The 14,579-nt window shown below is 39.0% G+C and overlaps 1 protein-coding gene across 1 annotated transcript in view; it reads right to left on the bottom strand.

Annotated features, from left to right (window-relative positions):
• The window catches only part of LOC101161187 (neuroendocrine convertase 1-like), a 262,077-nt gene extending 248,858 nt beyond the window's left edge, over positions 1–13,219 (bottom strand). The window contains exons 1-2 of the mRNA XM_020709885.3: positions 13,021–13,219; positions 12,280–12,455 (exon numbers count right to left, since the gene is read on the bottom strand). Of these exons, the coding sequence (XP_020565544.1) occupies positions 12,280–12,455; positions 13,021–13,198 (354 nt within the window). The 5' untranslated portion in view covers positions 13,199–13,219. The remainder of the gene's footprint in view (positions 1–12,279; positions 12,456–13,020) is intronic.
• Positions 13,220–14,579: the final 1,360 nt, after the last annotated feature.

Consider the following 14,579-nt stretch of genomic DNA (forward strand, 5'->3'; position numbering starts at 1 on the left):
TAATATGTTGTCTGGTTTTAGGTGTCATGTTGGACTGGAATCTAATAAGCTATGTTCTGCAAAATGGTGAAAATAAATCAGGCAGTCAAAAAGTTTGAGCAAAACTTCTTCTTTTTAATGTAAGCATTGATGCTTACATCAATGAATTGATTAATACTTTTTGTTCAGAATTAAACAAAACAACCGTGTTTGAATGTGTTGCTGATGAGCCTCAAAAGGGTCAACTTTAACATTGATTGACTAACACACACACACACAAGACATCCACACAACGAGACAGCATAACCATAAATAAGAATCAGAGTCATTTCAAGTCAGCTACAAACAAACACAAACACACCTCCACACACACAAACATTCCTGTGCAGAGCCAGTGCAGGTTCACAGCAAAACAATATGAGGCCAATCAGGGGACCATTGGAATGGCTCTCCCTCTGCTAATGAAGGCACTTTGAAAAGGTAATCTAATTCACCAGCAGCAATTAAGGTTGGGAGCGCCTTGTCACTATCAATTATCCGCTCCTTCACTCATGTTCTCCTGTGTCGACGCCGAGCCTGCCTGACACACAGCTCTGTTGGACAAATCAAGCTGATCCACTAGCCGGTCACTGAGAACACTAATCATGAGCGCGTTCAAAGGCAGCCTCACACACTCCCTCACACGCAGCGATGCTGCATGCCTAAATAACTGCACAGTGAACTAAGTAAGCTTGGCTTAAATTAGGTGTTCCTTGCAGACTGGATCTTACAGGTTGCTCCTGCAGGAAGGCTGATGCTAATAAATATTATTTCAGTTTTTAAACCAACATTGGATTTCATGCACATATTTTAAACTGCTAACCAGTACAAGTCTTAGTGATGTAAAACACAACATTTGTGTGATTATCATCCCTCTGTTTGTTTCCAAATGTTTATTTGTTGCACTTTTTGTGGTTTACTCAATTATTTAAGGTCTATGTTGCAATTTCTGGTCAGATGTGATGCATATAGATTTTTTAACAATGTGGTACTTCAACCTGCAAAGACTTTAATAAAGCTTTGAAAAATATGGCAGCACAAATGAAACAGAGAATGTCTCCTGGATAACTCAGCATGGCAGTGCTGCTGCTCCCCAAAGGTTAATCCTCAGATGGAAAATATCCAGATTATATGGTGCTGTATATAATATGGTGCAGTTTACAATAATTTATTTTAAAACAAAATAACTAAATCAAGTCGCCTTTGATTTTTGTAGTCTTAGCTTTTTCATGAAATTAGTAAATTATAACAATTATTGAGATTATTTTTTGTATTTTTGTAAATCAGTTTTAGACTAAAAACAAATTTAATTGATTTTTTTAAAGGTGAAACACCTGAGAAATAAAAACAATGAGTGCTTTTTAAAAACCTATCTGACTGTCTCCTGAAATCTAATGAAAATCATAAATTTCCCGCAAAACCATTTAAACCTCAGAAACCCTTGAAGGGAATCTTTGTTGGAAAAAAAAATCAAAAGGTAAAATTACATCAGTGGATAACCTCCTGCAACAAGAGTATTTATCCCTCACAGTACTTTCAGGAGGTGCTTAATGGCTAAATAGATGAAAGAGGAGTCATTTTCACTGAGGAGACCACACTATGCTTCTCAGCTGAGCTCAGCTAAGGTCTTTTTCAGCTCATTGCTTTGATTTCAGGAGCAGCAGCTTCCCTGCTTTGGTTCAGTCAGAATCCTCAAAGCAATCAGCAGGCAGTTGTTTTCTGTGAGGATGTGCCTGTCCAGAGGAACAGGTAACAGGCAGTGAGCAGAGAACTCAGTAGAGAGAAAGAAGTAAAAAATATCACTGAAATGGACAAAAAGACTAGAGATGCTGAGTTACTCTATCCCTGACCTGGACTATCCTCAAGCATTAACAATCAGTTCATATCAATTCTTTTGTCTCTGTCAGGTTCAGTCTGGCAATAATATAACAGGTTTCAATCAGTTTGGGTTTTGCATAGATGCATTTTCAAGCCAAATTTCCAGAAAATTAGAACCATTTCTTTAAAAATATTAACCTACTATTAGATCACAAACACTATTTACAAAAGTGTTCACTCAGCCATTCAAGTGATCAGAATCAGGTGTCCCAATCACTGGGTCACTGGGCTATATGTGTATAAAATCAAGTACTTAGTGAAAGGAATTCTGAATGCTTTTAGACAATTCCATGCTCCCAACCTTGAGGAAACAGTTTGAAGTGGGCCCCTGCCTCTTCCAACATGATGGTGCACCAGAGCATAAAGCCAGGTCCATACAGACATGGATGACAGAGTCTGGTGTGGATGAACTTGACTGGCCTGCACAGTCCTGACCTGAACCCCATAGAAAACCTTTGGGATGAATTAGAGCAGAGACTGAGAGTCAGGCCTTCTCCACCAACACCAGTGTGTGACCTCACCAGTGACCTTCTGGAAGAATGATCAAACATTCCTAGAAACACACTCCTCAACATTGTGGACAGCCTTCCCAGAAAAGGACCGGTATCATATTGAACTCTATGGATTAATGAGATGGTACTTTGCTTCATATGTGAGCCAAGGCAGGTGAGCCAATACCTTTTGTAAAATAGGGTAGGTTAATATAAGATTTGTTGATACAATATAAAATAGCAAAATAAACATTTTTGCTATTTTATAAGAAGAGTTTGTTTAAATTTATTTTCAACAACATGTCCCAAAATATTTCTTATTTATTGACAAGACAAATGTTCTCTATTGGTGAAAGATCTGGACTGCTGTGAGGCCAGTTCAGCTATGGCTCTTTTACACAATGAAGCCTGGCTGTTCTAACAGCTGCAGTCTGTTTTTGTTAAAGCTTTCCCTTAAATACATGGGCCTATCTTACCCTAAACCATTTCTTAGCTTTTATGAGTTTCCACTTTCTTCTAAAAACCACAAGCTGCCTGTATGACCAGAACTTAGTGCCCAAATCCTAACTGAGATGTTGATCTAACCACTTCATGCCGTATGTCACTAATTCACAACATTTAATCCAGGACTCCACTTAAATTAGCATCATCTTAAACAGAAAAAAAATTGAAGAATATTAAATAAAGTCTGACATGAAGGGGTTAAACTGAATGCAGAGGACACGCTGAAAGGTCTCTTGAAAGACACAATGTCCAAAATTAGCAAGAAGAACTGTGCACTGACGACAGAGCACAGTTCCACTTTGAAGCAGACCATTTGCAACGAGTGTTCTCGCTCCACATGACACGTGGATAAAACAGGAACAATCCAGTTTTAAATCACAGACCTTTGGTTTATTCATCTGCAGAGGCTGCAATAGGTTGTTTTATTTACAGTTTTCTTTAGTCAATCTATGTCAAAACCAACATCCTAATGTCCACTATAGCGGCTACTGAAGGCCTTCAACCTTGACCCAATGATGACTCAAAAAGGCAGATTACAAGATTTCCTGTAAAGACCAAATCCATCATAAAGTCCAAGAAAAAGTTTGTTTATTTGTTGACAGTGGCAAAATTGTATTTCATTAATACAGAAGACACTAAAGCTGGGGAAACTATCAACACAGACTATATTTGCAGCATTATACAATTACAAAGAGCACGTTTGAGCTCCAAATCCTCATTTGTATAAAATAATCAGACTTGTCTAAATTATAATGTGGCATCAGGTTAAAGCTTGCAAACCAAGGCAGCCTCCTTCAGACCGCCAGAAAAAATGAGAGAAAAACTGCAGAAAGGGAGGGAGGGATGGTTAAAGCATGAAGGATAAACAAAAACAAACAGAGACATCAAGAGTCATTGAGGCAGAGTGTGAGAGCCGCATGAGGCAGTCCACCCTATGGAGAGAGCAGCAGCTGGTGTGTTCACTAACAGCCCTACAGGGGCTGTGGACTCCACAGGCACCATGATGGAGAGGCAGGAAACAGAGACTGGGAGGTGGTTGGATGGTGGAAGGGTATGCTAAGGGCTAAATGGGTGAACAGTTCAGCCTTGTTGGGTACAGTATTGGCAGGAAATAGAATGATGGGATGCAATTGGTTCAACAGACCACCAGACAGAAAGAAAACATGGATAATAGTAGCTGTTAAATGGATATTAAACCATCACTTGAATTAGGTTGGCCATATGATAAGATTGGATAGACCAGCAATGATAAATTTATAAAATGTTATAAACAACATGGTTGAAAATCTGTTTTGAATATTGATTTATAGAACAGTTTACAGAAACTTGATACATTAAAATACACCAAACTCTGAAACACAGAGAACTTCTAAATATAAAGTTTTACTAATATTTCCTTAAAATGTTAACAGTTAACATAATAGATGTGTTGCAAAAACTACCATTAATTATGACGAGTAACATTTAGTTGTACTTTTCCGCTTCAATGGAGTTAAATGACGTACTTTGAGTGTTTCGTTTGTGACATGCAGCACACAGAGACCAAAGTTTTACTTTTGAAGAGCTTCAAAAATGAGTGGGGTAGAGCCAAAAAGCAAATTTAACCTTAAGCAGGTTCTTTGCCATGCTTTGGGTTTGACCAAATTCACCTATCCATCAATCTTCAGACTCTGCTTTATCCCTTTCCAGGTCACTGGGCTGTTGGAACCAACCCAGCTACTGTTGAGCAAACACAGGGTTTAGCCTCAACAGGTTGCCAGTCTGTTGCAGAGCAACACACTCACAGCTCTGGACACCAGTTAATGTATGAAGCATGTTTTTGGACTGTGGGAGGCAGCCATAGTTCCCAGAGAAAACAAACAGTCCCTAGAAGAGAACATGCAAACTCAACTCAGAAAGAACTTGACCGGGATTTGAACCTGGACCTTCCAGATGTGCAGCCCCACAACTCAGCCGTTAGGCTCTATATCAGTGTTTTTCAACCTTTTCTGAGCCACGGCACACTTTAACCTTAAAAAAAATCCCGCGGCACACCAGCATCCAAAAATTAAAAAAAAAGGAGAAACTCATAAAGTCTGTATTGATCTACAGCCCCTGCACAATCTCACATGCATTTTTGAGATAATTGTTACAGAAAAAGCTGGAAACTGCAGCTGTTTTTTTTCTAAAAGATGCAATAAAAGTTAAGTTAGAAGATTTAAAAACAGTTTGTGTGTTCGTTAGTTTCAAGACGTTTAACAACAGATCTCCTTTTGCGCTGTCACTCTCACAACCCAATGCATCATGGGAAATGTAGTGCATAAAACGGCCGAAGATCGGTTTTCGGAGCTTCATTGTTTTGTTCACTTGTTCCACGGTCTGATACCGGATTCTGTGGAAAGCTACACCGCTAAAGACGAGCTTTAGCTGGTATTTCTGTTAGAACTGAGCGACTTTACGAGCTAAATCGGGACAAGGAAGTGAAGACTTTAAGCACTTCTGATTGGTCAGACCGATGACATGTGATTAACCCCCCCAACACGGGACTTTTCCAAAATACAGCCGAAGGTGCAGCTGAATCGCGGTACGTCATTCTTATCAAAATGTCTTTAATAAAATAAAATAAACGCAAAGAAAAGGTATTTTACGATCTTTTATATTCCTAACTCTTCAGTGTTTTATCAGGGCCTGTTTGGATGAACAGAGAGCTAAAATCCTGGAGATGGGAAATGTTTTTAGATCAGTTAATGAGGGCAATTTCCCACGGCACACTTGGCCATCTCCCACGGCACACTAGTGTGCCGCGGCACACTGGTTGAAAAACACTGCTCTATATGTGCACCAAACAAGATTCCATCATGCAGACGGAGCTCCTGTAGTAGATCCTGAGCCTCACCGAACTGGGAGAGACTCTGAACGGTCTCATGAATTTGGACACGGAGACATGATTACTAATGTTTTTGTAGAACTCTTCAAATAAATAAATCATCCGTGTCTTACATACATTCAAAAATAAATATATACTCCTCCCGGATGCGTTGAGTTTTTGAAAACATCTTTTTAAAAGCATTCAGCAACAAATTTGACGTGCAAATTGCATTTGTTGTGAACCTCTGCAGTCACGTGGAGACTCTGTTCCTGTTTTAAAGTTCACGCCCTGATGTTAGTTTAAATTCCATGTGATCCAAATAAAATACTCATTACACCTGACTCAAAATTAATTATACACTATATGCTGACATACACCAAAAACAAGACTGAAAGGTCCACATGAAAACCTGACATATTAAAATAAAGGTCAGCATTTACCTTTTTACTATATGTAAAGTCGGCGGCATTCATTTCCTCCAATAAATAAAGATTTTATTAAACTAATTTCAAAATGTTGTTAATCTAAACTTTTCCTCTTCCTTCTTATTTATAAAATCATTTAGGGCAAAGTGTTGTTGCCTTTTTAAGACCTGGAGCTTTGTTGATCCTCAAATCAATTTAATTATTCTTAAACTGTTATTGGTGTGAAGCAATATTTAAAGACCAACTCCAATAAAAAAAATTCCTTTTGGTGTTTTTAACATGTTATTGAATCCTTTTTTCTGATGGAGGACATATAAAAAGAAAATTAATCTTAAAATTGCATTTTCTGGGTATTTCATTATTCAACTTGTTGTAAATCAGGAGCAGATGAAAAAATGAAATTAGTAAAATCTTGTAATTGTGACTTGCTCTGGTCCCGCAAGTACCGCAAGTCAGTGCAGAATTTTAATGAACTACTGCTGGTCTGCAGAAACTACCGTGTGTCCTAGAAAACGACACAGGTTTTTGGATTTGGGTAAAAAGTGGCGTAATAATAATTAAAATACTACTAGGAACACTTTTAAAATAGATCAAAACATAAATCGGAGCAGATCTTTTAGTCAAAGTGTCAGAAAAATGCTGTTTTTTGTTCTGTTACAGTTTTATTCTCTGTCGATTTTTGCCATCATTTTACATTACCTCTGGTCCTGTCATAAAATCTGGGTTATGTTTACACAATTTGCAGACAAACTGCTTGAAAACAGAAACTTTGGAAACATCGCCAAATCAGATCTGCAATTGTTTTTCCATTGGCTCCCGCTCATTAACAGCGTGGAGCTGTTTGTTCTTTTTTCTTTGCGTCCACTGTTGTCTTTGAACTTCATCGTTTCTCTGCATTTCCCCCTCTATGCCCATTTCAATATTGAAGAGAGTTTTATTAAAGGCTAGACTCCAATGTGCTGAGGCGCTTGCAGTAATTTTCCGACAAAGTGCTCTAATCCATCACACGGCCAACATGTGGCCTTTGCGGCCATACATCATCTGAGCCCACAGAGAAGGAGAGGGAGTGGTAGCATAATTTCTACCCTCCTCCACCTCTACTTCCTTTTTTACAACTACTCTACCCTCATGTCCCACCAGAGTTTCCCACCTGAGAGGGAAACCACATGCTTAACACACCTTCCACGGTCCGCTCTTCTCTCCATTTACAAATGAGAGTGAGGTATTTGCGAAGATGAAGTGGGGGTAGAGGTGGGCAGTAAGCAACGGGGGAAGAGAAAATGAAAGAGATGGAGATAGGCATGAATGAATGAGTGTGTGACGTTGAGAGAGAGAAAGAAAAAGATAAGGAAAATGGAGAAAAAGCTGGAATGAATCAAATTGTCCACAAAAGCAGGTGAAAGGGAGGGAGCAGGGTGTTTGTGTGGATGCGTGTGCATGGGTTGTGCGCATGGTGTGTGCTTGCTGCATAAGTCAAGTGGATGCGTGAGGAAATAGAAACTGGTAGAGCAGAGGAGATGACGGAGGGAAAACGTGCTGCATTTCCCAGCATGCAGCTGGTGCAGAGTTGCCCTCTGTGTTGCCCCTGGCCAACACCTGCTTCCATTTCGCTCCCTCCACCCTCCGCAGACTGAGGAGCAGGAATGAACTCTGGGCCCCCTGACTAATGGAATGGGCCCTCGCTCCTGACCATTAGAGGATTGCTGTCCCTTTTGGCACCCCTGAGTGCCCTACAGTACAGAAATAAGTGAAGAAGGGGTGAGGTAAAAGATGATGGCAGGTCAGCCCTTTTTCTTTTGCCAAGCAAACACACATACAGACACACACTGTGATAACACAGCAGCCTGAAGTAATACAGCAAAGGAAAGGCTTCACTTAGCTTAGCAGATAGTTAAAACTAAATTAGAAACCCTGAACCAGTTCAATTGCTCCAGAGCTCTTAATAGTGAACCTGATCACAAAACGTTTGTGTGATTTCATTTAGCCAGTAAATCCTGCACTCTACCTCAATTACATCTTCCTCACTCGCTCACAGACAGAGGGAACTGAGGCGAGTGGAGTGATGGAGGCAGGAAACGCAGAGCGGATTGAGGTTTGAATCTCCTGATGAGCCGATAACACACACAGACATTGAGCCAAGCTGTGCCACGGTAATCGTATGCTAATGATATGGTAATGATATGGTAATCTGTCGGCAGTATTCCACCTCACCGGAGAGAAGGTGAGGCCTTTCACCATTGGTTGGAGACCAGGGACATCCTGAAGTCAGAGTTCAAAACAGAAATTCTGCACATACAGGATTTGAATTCTTGTATAGCTGAGATTTTGTTTCAAATAACAATGAAAAACATAGCTCTTATTTGCTTTTAATCCGATTTGTATACTCATAAATAAGCAAGAAATAATACCTGCAAACAATGCAGGACCATGCAATGCCACTTAAATCTAGATGTACTGTGAGCTCGCCTGCAGGCTTTATCAGCATGTTATGCGTGGTTGCTGTGCTGTTATATGATGTAGGTTTAAAACCAAATAAAAAATCCCATACTTTTGATCAAGATTGAGTTTGTGAGTGTGTGAGAGACGCTGTGCCCCTCTGCCATTATCCATGTAGTGAGAACTTTTCCTACTGCTTTATAACAAAACCAAAGCCCAGCAGCAGCTGTGGATGAAGGTGAAATATCACAATTATCAATTGAGGGCTTTATTAGGATAGGTTTCAGTTAAAGGGGGATGAATTAGAAGTTTCTCATGAGGGAAAAAGGTTTTAGCGTCTGCAGAAATGCAATAAGCTGCAGGAAAACATCACAGTAAAGCCGTCGGTTTGATGTCAAACTCTTTGTATTTTACAGTTACCAAATGGATATGTCAAGTCTGCACAACACAGACACGCAGTGACATTTTGCTAGATGCTGTACAGTACATCAAAGAGACCCAACAAATATGTTGAGTGCCAGTATGGACACATTTGATTCCCATTTCACTCATGCAGCATTAGCGCAGGAATGCCAGCACACATCACAATCCTCCCAAGCAGGGTCTGTTCTTCTCAGACTTTTCATTAAAACTAAACCATATATCACATCAAATTTGAAGCTTCTGCTTCCTTTTGATAGACAGCATTTACTGCACGCCAGGCGCAAATCACAGGTGACACAATTAAAATGGGTTTGGCTTAACAAAGGCGATATAGTGCCTCTGACATTTAGCATCAGCCTCTGGCGACGGCAGGCAAAAGGATCTAGTCAGCAGATTGGACCTAAGGGGACTATGAAAGCAAAGCCTGTGAAACTAATCTCTAAATATGTCACTACGATGGACACATCAGTGAGATACAGGCGAACACACTTAGTGTAAATCTCTGGTGATAAACAATTAGAACAAAATCTACATTGTCAAAAAAAATACCTTTTTTTTTTGCTAGAACATACTAAACATATTTGAATCCTTAAATAAGAAAAACAAACACAACAAGCTTAAAAACGTTTATATTTGTTTAAAAAAAGTTTAAATGAATGAGTGAATATAAAAATATTATTAATCCTTTTACTTTAACAAAAAGATAAACAACAGTTAATTAAAAATACTTGATCAATGGATCATCAGCAAGTGTCAGAATCAGAATTTCCTTTATTGTCGCTGTTTGCACAACAAAATGATGCTGTTTAAAAGAACATGCAAAAGTCAGGATTAGAAATTAAAATAAACATAGATTGCGAAATATTATAAAAACATGTAAAATCTAAAACATGTACATAATTGTGGCAAGATGTGACTGTCTGATCGTATTTCCAACCAAGATTTTTGAGAGTTTGAGGTTTTCGGATGTCAGAAATAATCACCAAGAGCAGCAGTCATCATCAATGGTCTCAGAAAACAATTGTTACAACACATTTGTTGTTATGCAACTAAAAGACTATTAACCATCAATTTTCAGATCACATATGGTGAGAGCCAGCACTAACAAGTCAAAAAGAATTTGAAATTTCCAGCAACTACACAGTTCGTTAAGTTCACTTCAAAGTCCCACCGTCCAAACCTGTAGAGGTTTTCTTCGACATGTCAGACTTTACAGGCTTCAGAGAGCACGTTTGGATGAAACAAGAAACACAAAACATTAAAAAATAGAACCCAAACATAGATAAAAAGTAACACTTAAGTTGCGGTACCTCTCAATTTAACTGAGATGCTGCGCCATGAACCAATGACCAAAGATTAAATGAAGCACCATTGTGCAACAAAGTGAGTCAAAATCCCAACACAGGGATGTAAGTCACTGATATAAGTCCTAAGGAGAACAATACCTTATGGGTATTAGTGCTTTGGTGGCTCAACAAATCCTGGAACCTCTTTTATTTCTATTTAATTCAGCTTAGGTTTAGTCTAACAAATATGGGCTCTGGATGACGTGTATATGTTTGAAATTGCATCTGGTTGGCAATGAGCTAAAAGTAAGTCTAACAACATTTTATTCGACCTATTAAAATGAAGTGCTCCATTCAACTATGCAAACATTGCTATTTATAGAGATTGCAAAATGTATTTTCGATTGTTTTGGTCTTTGGGAGATGGCATCAAGGGACTGAAAGCAGCACAGACAGCCAGAAAATCATGGAGGAAAAGCACAGGTTTCTGAGTGCACACATGAGGGACAATGAGAGCAAGAGAAGGGTGGAGAGGTAGACAGAGACGGGGGTGGACTGTCCAATACCCTCCAGATAAAGGTCAAAGACATGTTTTATTCATGATGGAGGCAGCGGCAGCAGTGGAGGCATCAGGGCCAAGGTTGCTTAGAGCGTGCGTCCTAATTCCCCATGAGAAAATGCTGCGCAGTCTCGGCCAGGCCAGTGGACACGCCCACCAACTGTAATCGATACTGTCAAAATGTACCTTATATGTACCCATAAATAAAAGCATGAACATAAATGGAGCAGTGCACAAAAGCAGTATGTTTTAAATGTGTTGTATGTGGTTAAAATCTTTAATTCAGGACATAAATTCACTTAATCAGTATTTTGATATTGTAATCTTCCTATTAATGGTTTGCAAACTCCTGTCATCTTTACCAGTTTGCTTTAATACTTTTGAATATAGAGCTTAATTCTATGTTTATGAGTTCTTTATCACTTATATTTCTATTATTATCACCAGCAATAATCAAAATAAGATTTTAGTGTAACTACAATCTGCATTGATCGGAATACTCTTAGTAATAAATAGTCATTCAAAACACCTAATGCAAGAGTTCATCAGCTTACAAATAATATCACCTAAAAATGTTGGTATATTAAAAAGAAAGACAGCCAAGAAAATTCTGCAAAAACTTCTCCTTTTAACTTTCTCCTAATTTTTTTTGGTGCTTTTTTTCAAGGAAAGAATTATTGATTTGATTTATTTCAAGCATTGTAGTCAAAGCAATAAAGAATTTACACAGATTTATCAAACTCATTACAGAAATGATAAAATGCATAGATTAAAAAAACAGAAAATAAAATAAAGACACTTAAATCACATATGCTTAATTGAAAACAGTGATCATTAACTAAAGTCAAGTAGAGCTTGATATATTGCTTTAAAAGGAGTAGGAAGAAGCAAGTTTATGTAATCCCACCCTATACTGAGTTAATTCAATTTACAGTTTGCATAGTTTTTGTAATCCGGTTCTGATCAGAAAGATTCTTTTCAAGTAACAAAATCCAGTGACTAGAAAATAATAAAAGAAGAGACCGAAAATGTTTAAAAGCAACATTCAATGTTAAAGAATCACTTTGGATATATCCCTTGTAGTACTCTGGTAAAAGGAAATATGTATTTATGGATCTATTTATTTACTCATCTGGTTGTTTGGTGATTTGTGGTTTGTTTTCGTTTCTAGAGTCGCCGTGACGGGTGGATTTCTCCACTTTTAGATTTTTAAAGTTTTCAATTTGTGTGTTTTGTGATCAGATACCCAGAAGTCCATCTGTAATTTGATGAAAGTCAGACATCCTTGAAGTAGAAAAGCACAAGTCAGCACTTTGGAAGCTCTCAAACACAAAGAAGAAAGAGTTGTCACTTTTAGCCGCTAAAGGCCCTTAGCAGGAGGTAATAACAGTAGCATTAAACATTCACTGACCCGCTGTATGAACTCCAGCTTGTGCTGCTCAGCCAAAGCTCTGGCGGCTTTGCTGCCTCCATCTATGTGAACTGCATAGAAGACATGGCGTTTGGGCCCACGGTGCCCCTCTGTGGCCACAAGTTCGCTCTGCAGCAGGCAGCTGCACACCAGCACTAAAAAGCTGAACATGAAGCCTTCAGAACAGGAGAGAAGAAAACATTCAAATGTTGCTTATAAAAGAAGTCCACTAAACATAGGAGTGAAATCAGAAATGTTTGAGTATATTGAAGCGGTAGCCCAAAACTGAGGCATAAGGATAATTTAAATCCGGTTTCAAAAGCAAAAGAACAAGTATTATTCACAATAAACAATAGCTTAACTCTGCTGTTTATGTTTATGTGATGAACTGGATTGTATCATGCTTATACAAGCAACAGATAATGAGAACACAGTGCAAAGCAAAGTGTAACACCCGATAAAACTGATATAATTAATGCTTTAAAAATGACTGCAATATTGTGCAAAGTGGCAACAAGAAACCAGCAGGTTTCTATTGTCCACACAAGAAAATAAACAAATCCTCCAATATGACCATTACACAATCGAGCTGCACAAATGAACAAATGACTTTGTGCAGTGTGGGCTACAGCAAAGTAATGAACACAGGCAATTATGAAACAATTTGCCCATAAGCCACCTCCTCAGTACTTCTGCACGAAATCCACTGTGGCTGCCACCTACAGCATGTGAACCACCCACCTGTAGCCACATAGACGGAGTTGTCCAGGAAAAATCTTTCACCCTGTGCGATGAAAGCTGGAACTCTGGCACCGGGAGCCCCAAGCGAGACAACACACTCTCCGCAGTTCCCAACCCACACGTTTAATCTCCTGGCCTTGATGCAAATGCTTCTGAGAGCAGAAAACTGCTGTTGCATTCACTCTATCAACCAACTTCCCTCTCTAAGCAAAACAGGAACTTTATCAGGGACTCTTTATACGTATACTTTTCTGAGAACAGTGATGACAGAAAACTAGTTATCTCACACTTCTAACCTGGAAACTAATGACTTGCAAATTCTGGCAGACAGCAGTTTGACAGAAATATTCAGACTTTTTTGAGTTGCCTTTAGCTGCAGTTATAGGTTAATGAGTCCAGTCCCAACTGACTTTTTCATGGATATATTCTCAAAAACATGTTTTGTCTTTTGTGTAAATAATGTAAATGTGTTTTTAAACTGCAACAATAATCAGAAAAGTTGGTGGTTTAAAACGTTTTATTTGATAAAAAACACCAATATTGTGATTCTCAGCACTACATAATAAAAATTGCTTCAGTTAATACTGTTTAATTGTGTTTTTTGCAAGGGTTTCAAGGGTTCTCTTGTGAGGTCTTTCCTGGCTTGATTCTTAACATTTAGTGGAAATACATTATCTTCTTTATTTCCATCTGTCTGCTTGTCAAAACCAGCATTCCTCCCAAAATCAGCAAACATCTTATTCTGGTTCAGGGCCTGTGGTTGAACTCAGCTTCCATCTCCCATGCCATTTATTAAAATCAATAATCTTACTTGGGGCTCGAGCCCCAGTCAATCCCACTGAGGGGCAGAACTGGCAGCGAGTACCCCACCCGGCCAGCAGCCGCCCTCTGGCACAGACAAAGAAGACAGGGGGGATGGAGGAAGAGAAAGACAGGCTGGAGTACAGCAAAGCAGCTCTGAACACTGTCAGAGCTTCAGGGCCCACTGGGACGCTGATAAAGTACCTGGACATTTTTATAGACAAACTACTTATTTCTGTCCTCATATCGCTCGCAAAGACTGATAACTTTATATTCGCTTCAGCCAGAGGAATGAAAGGGAGGGGGTCCTTTCAGGAGTTTAATTGATCAAACTGTAGCCACAAGGGTTTTTTTTCTGGAGATAAAAGAGGCTAACACTTTCCTCTGTACAATACAGAGATCTTTCAGAAAGCAGACGCAACAAAAAAAGAAGAATGTGGCTCATTATGCAAAGTCATTACCATCCACTGACTATACTAGCTGAAGAGGAGAAGTGGATTGTGAAGTTGTATAGTGCAGGACTTCCAGAGGTTAAACTCCCAGTGTGAGGAGAACATTATTTTACATTACCCAGATTAATAGACGGTGCCAACTTTATAGTTTTAAGGTCAAATTTAAAAAGCATTTCATGACTGCTCACCGAGACTTGGCTGAGCCCCGTGTTGTTTTACCACAAAGAACACCAACAGCAGACGACAATTCTGAGTCATGGCAGGAGGAGAAGTCCAATGGATTTTATCGGAATGATCAGGTAAAAC

The sequence above is a fragment of the Oryzias latipes genome, chromosome 16, assembly GCF_053564925.1.
Source record: "Oryzias latipes strain Hd-rR chromosome 16, Olatipes_Hd-rR_3.1".
NCBI classification, from domain to species: domain Eukaryota; kingdom Metazoa; phylum Chordata; class Actinopteri; order Beloniformes; family Adrianichthyidae; genus Oryzias; species Oryzias latipes.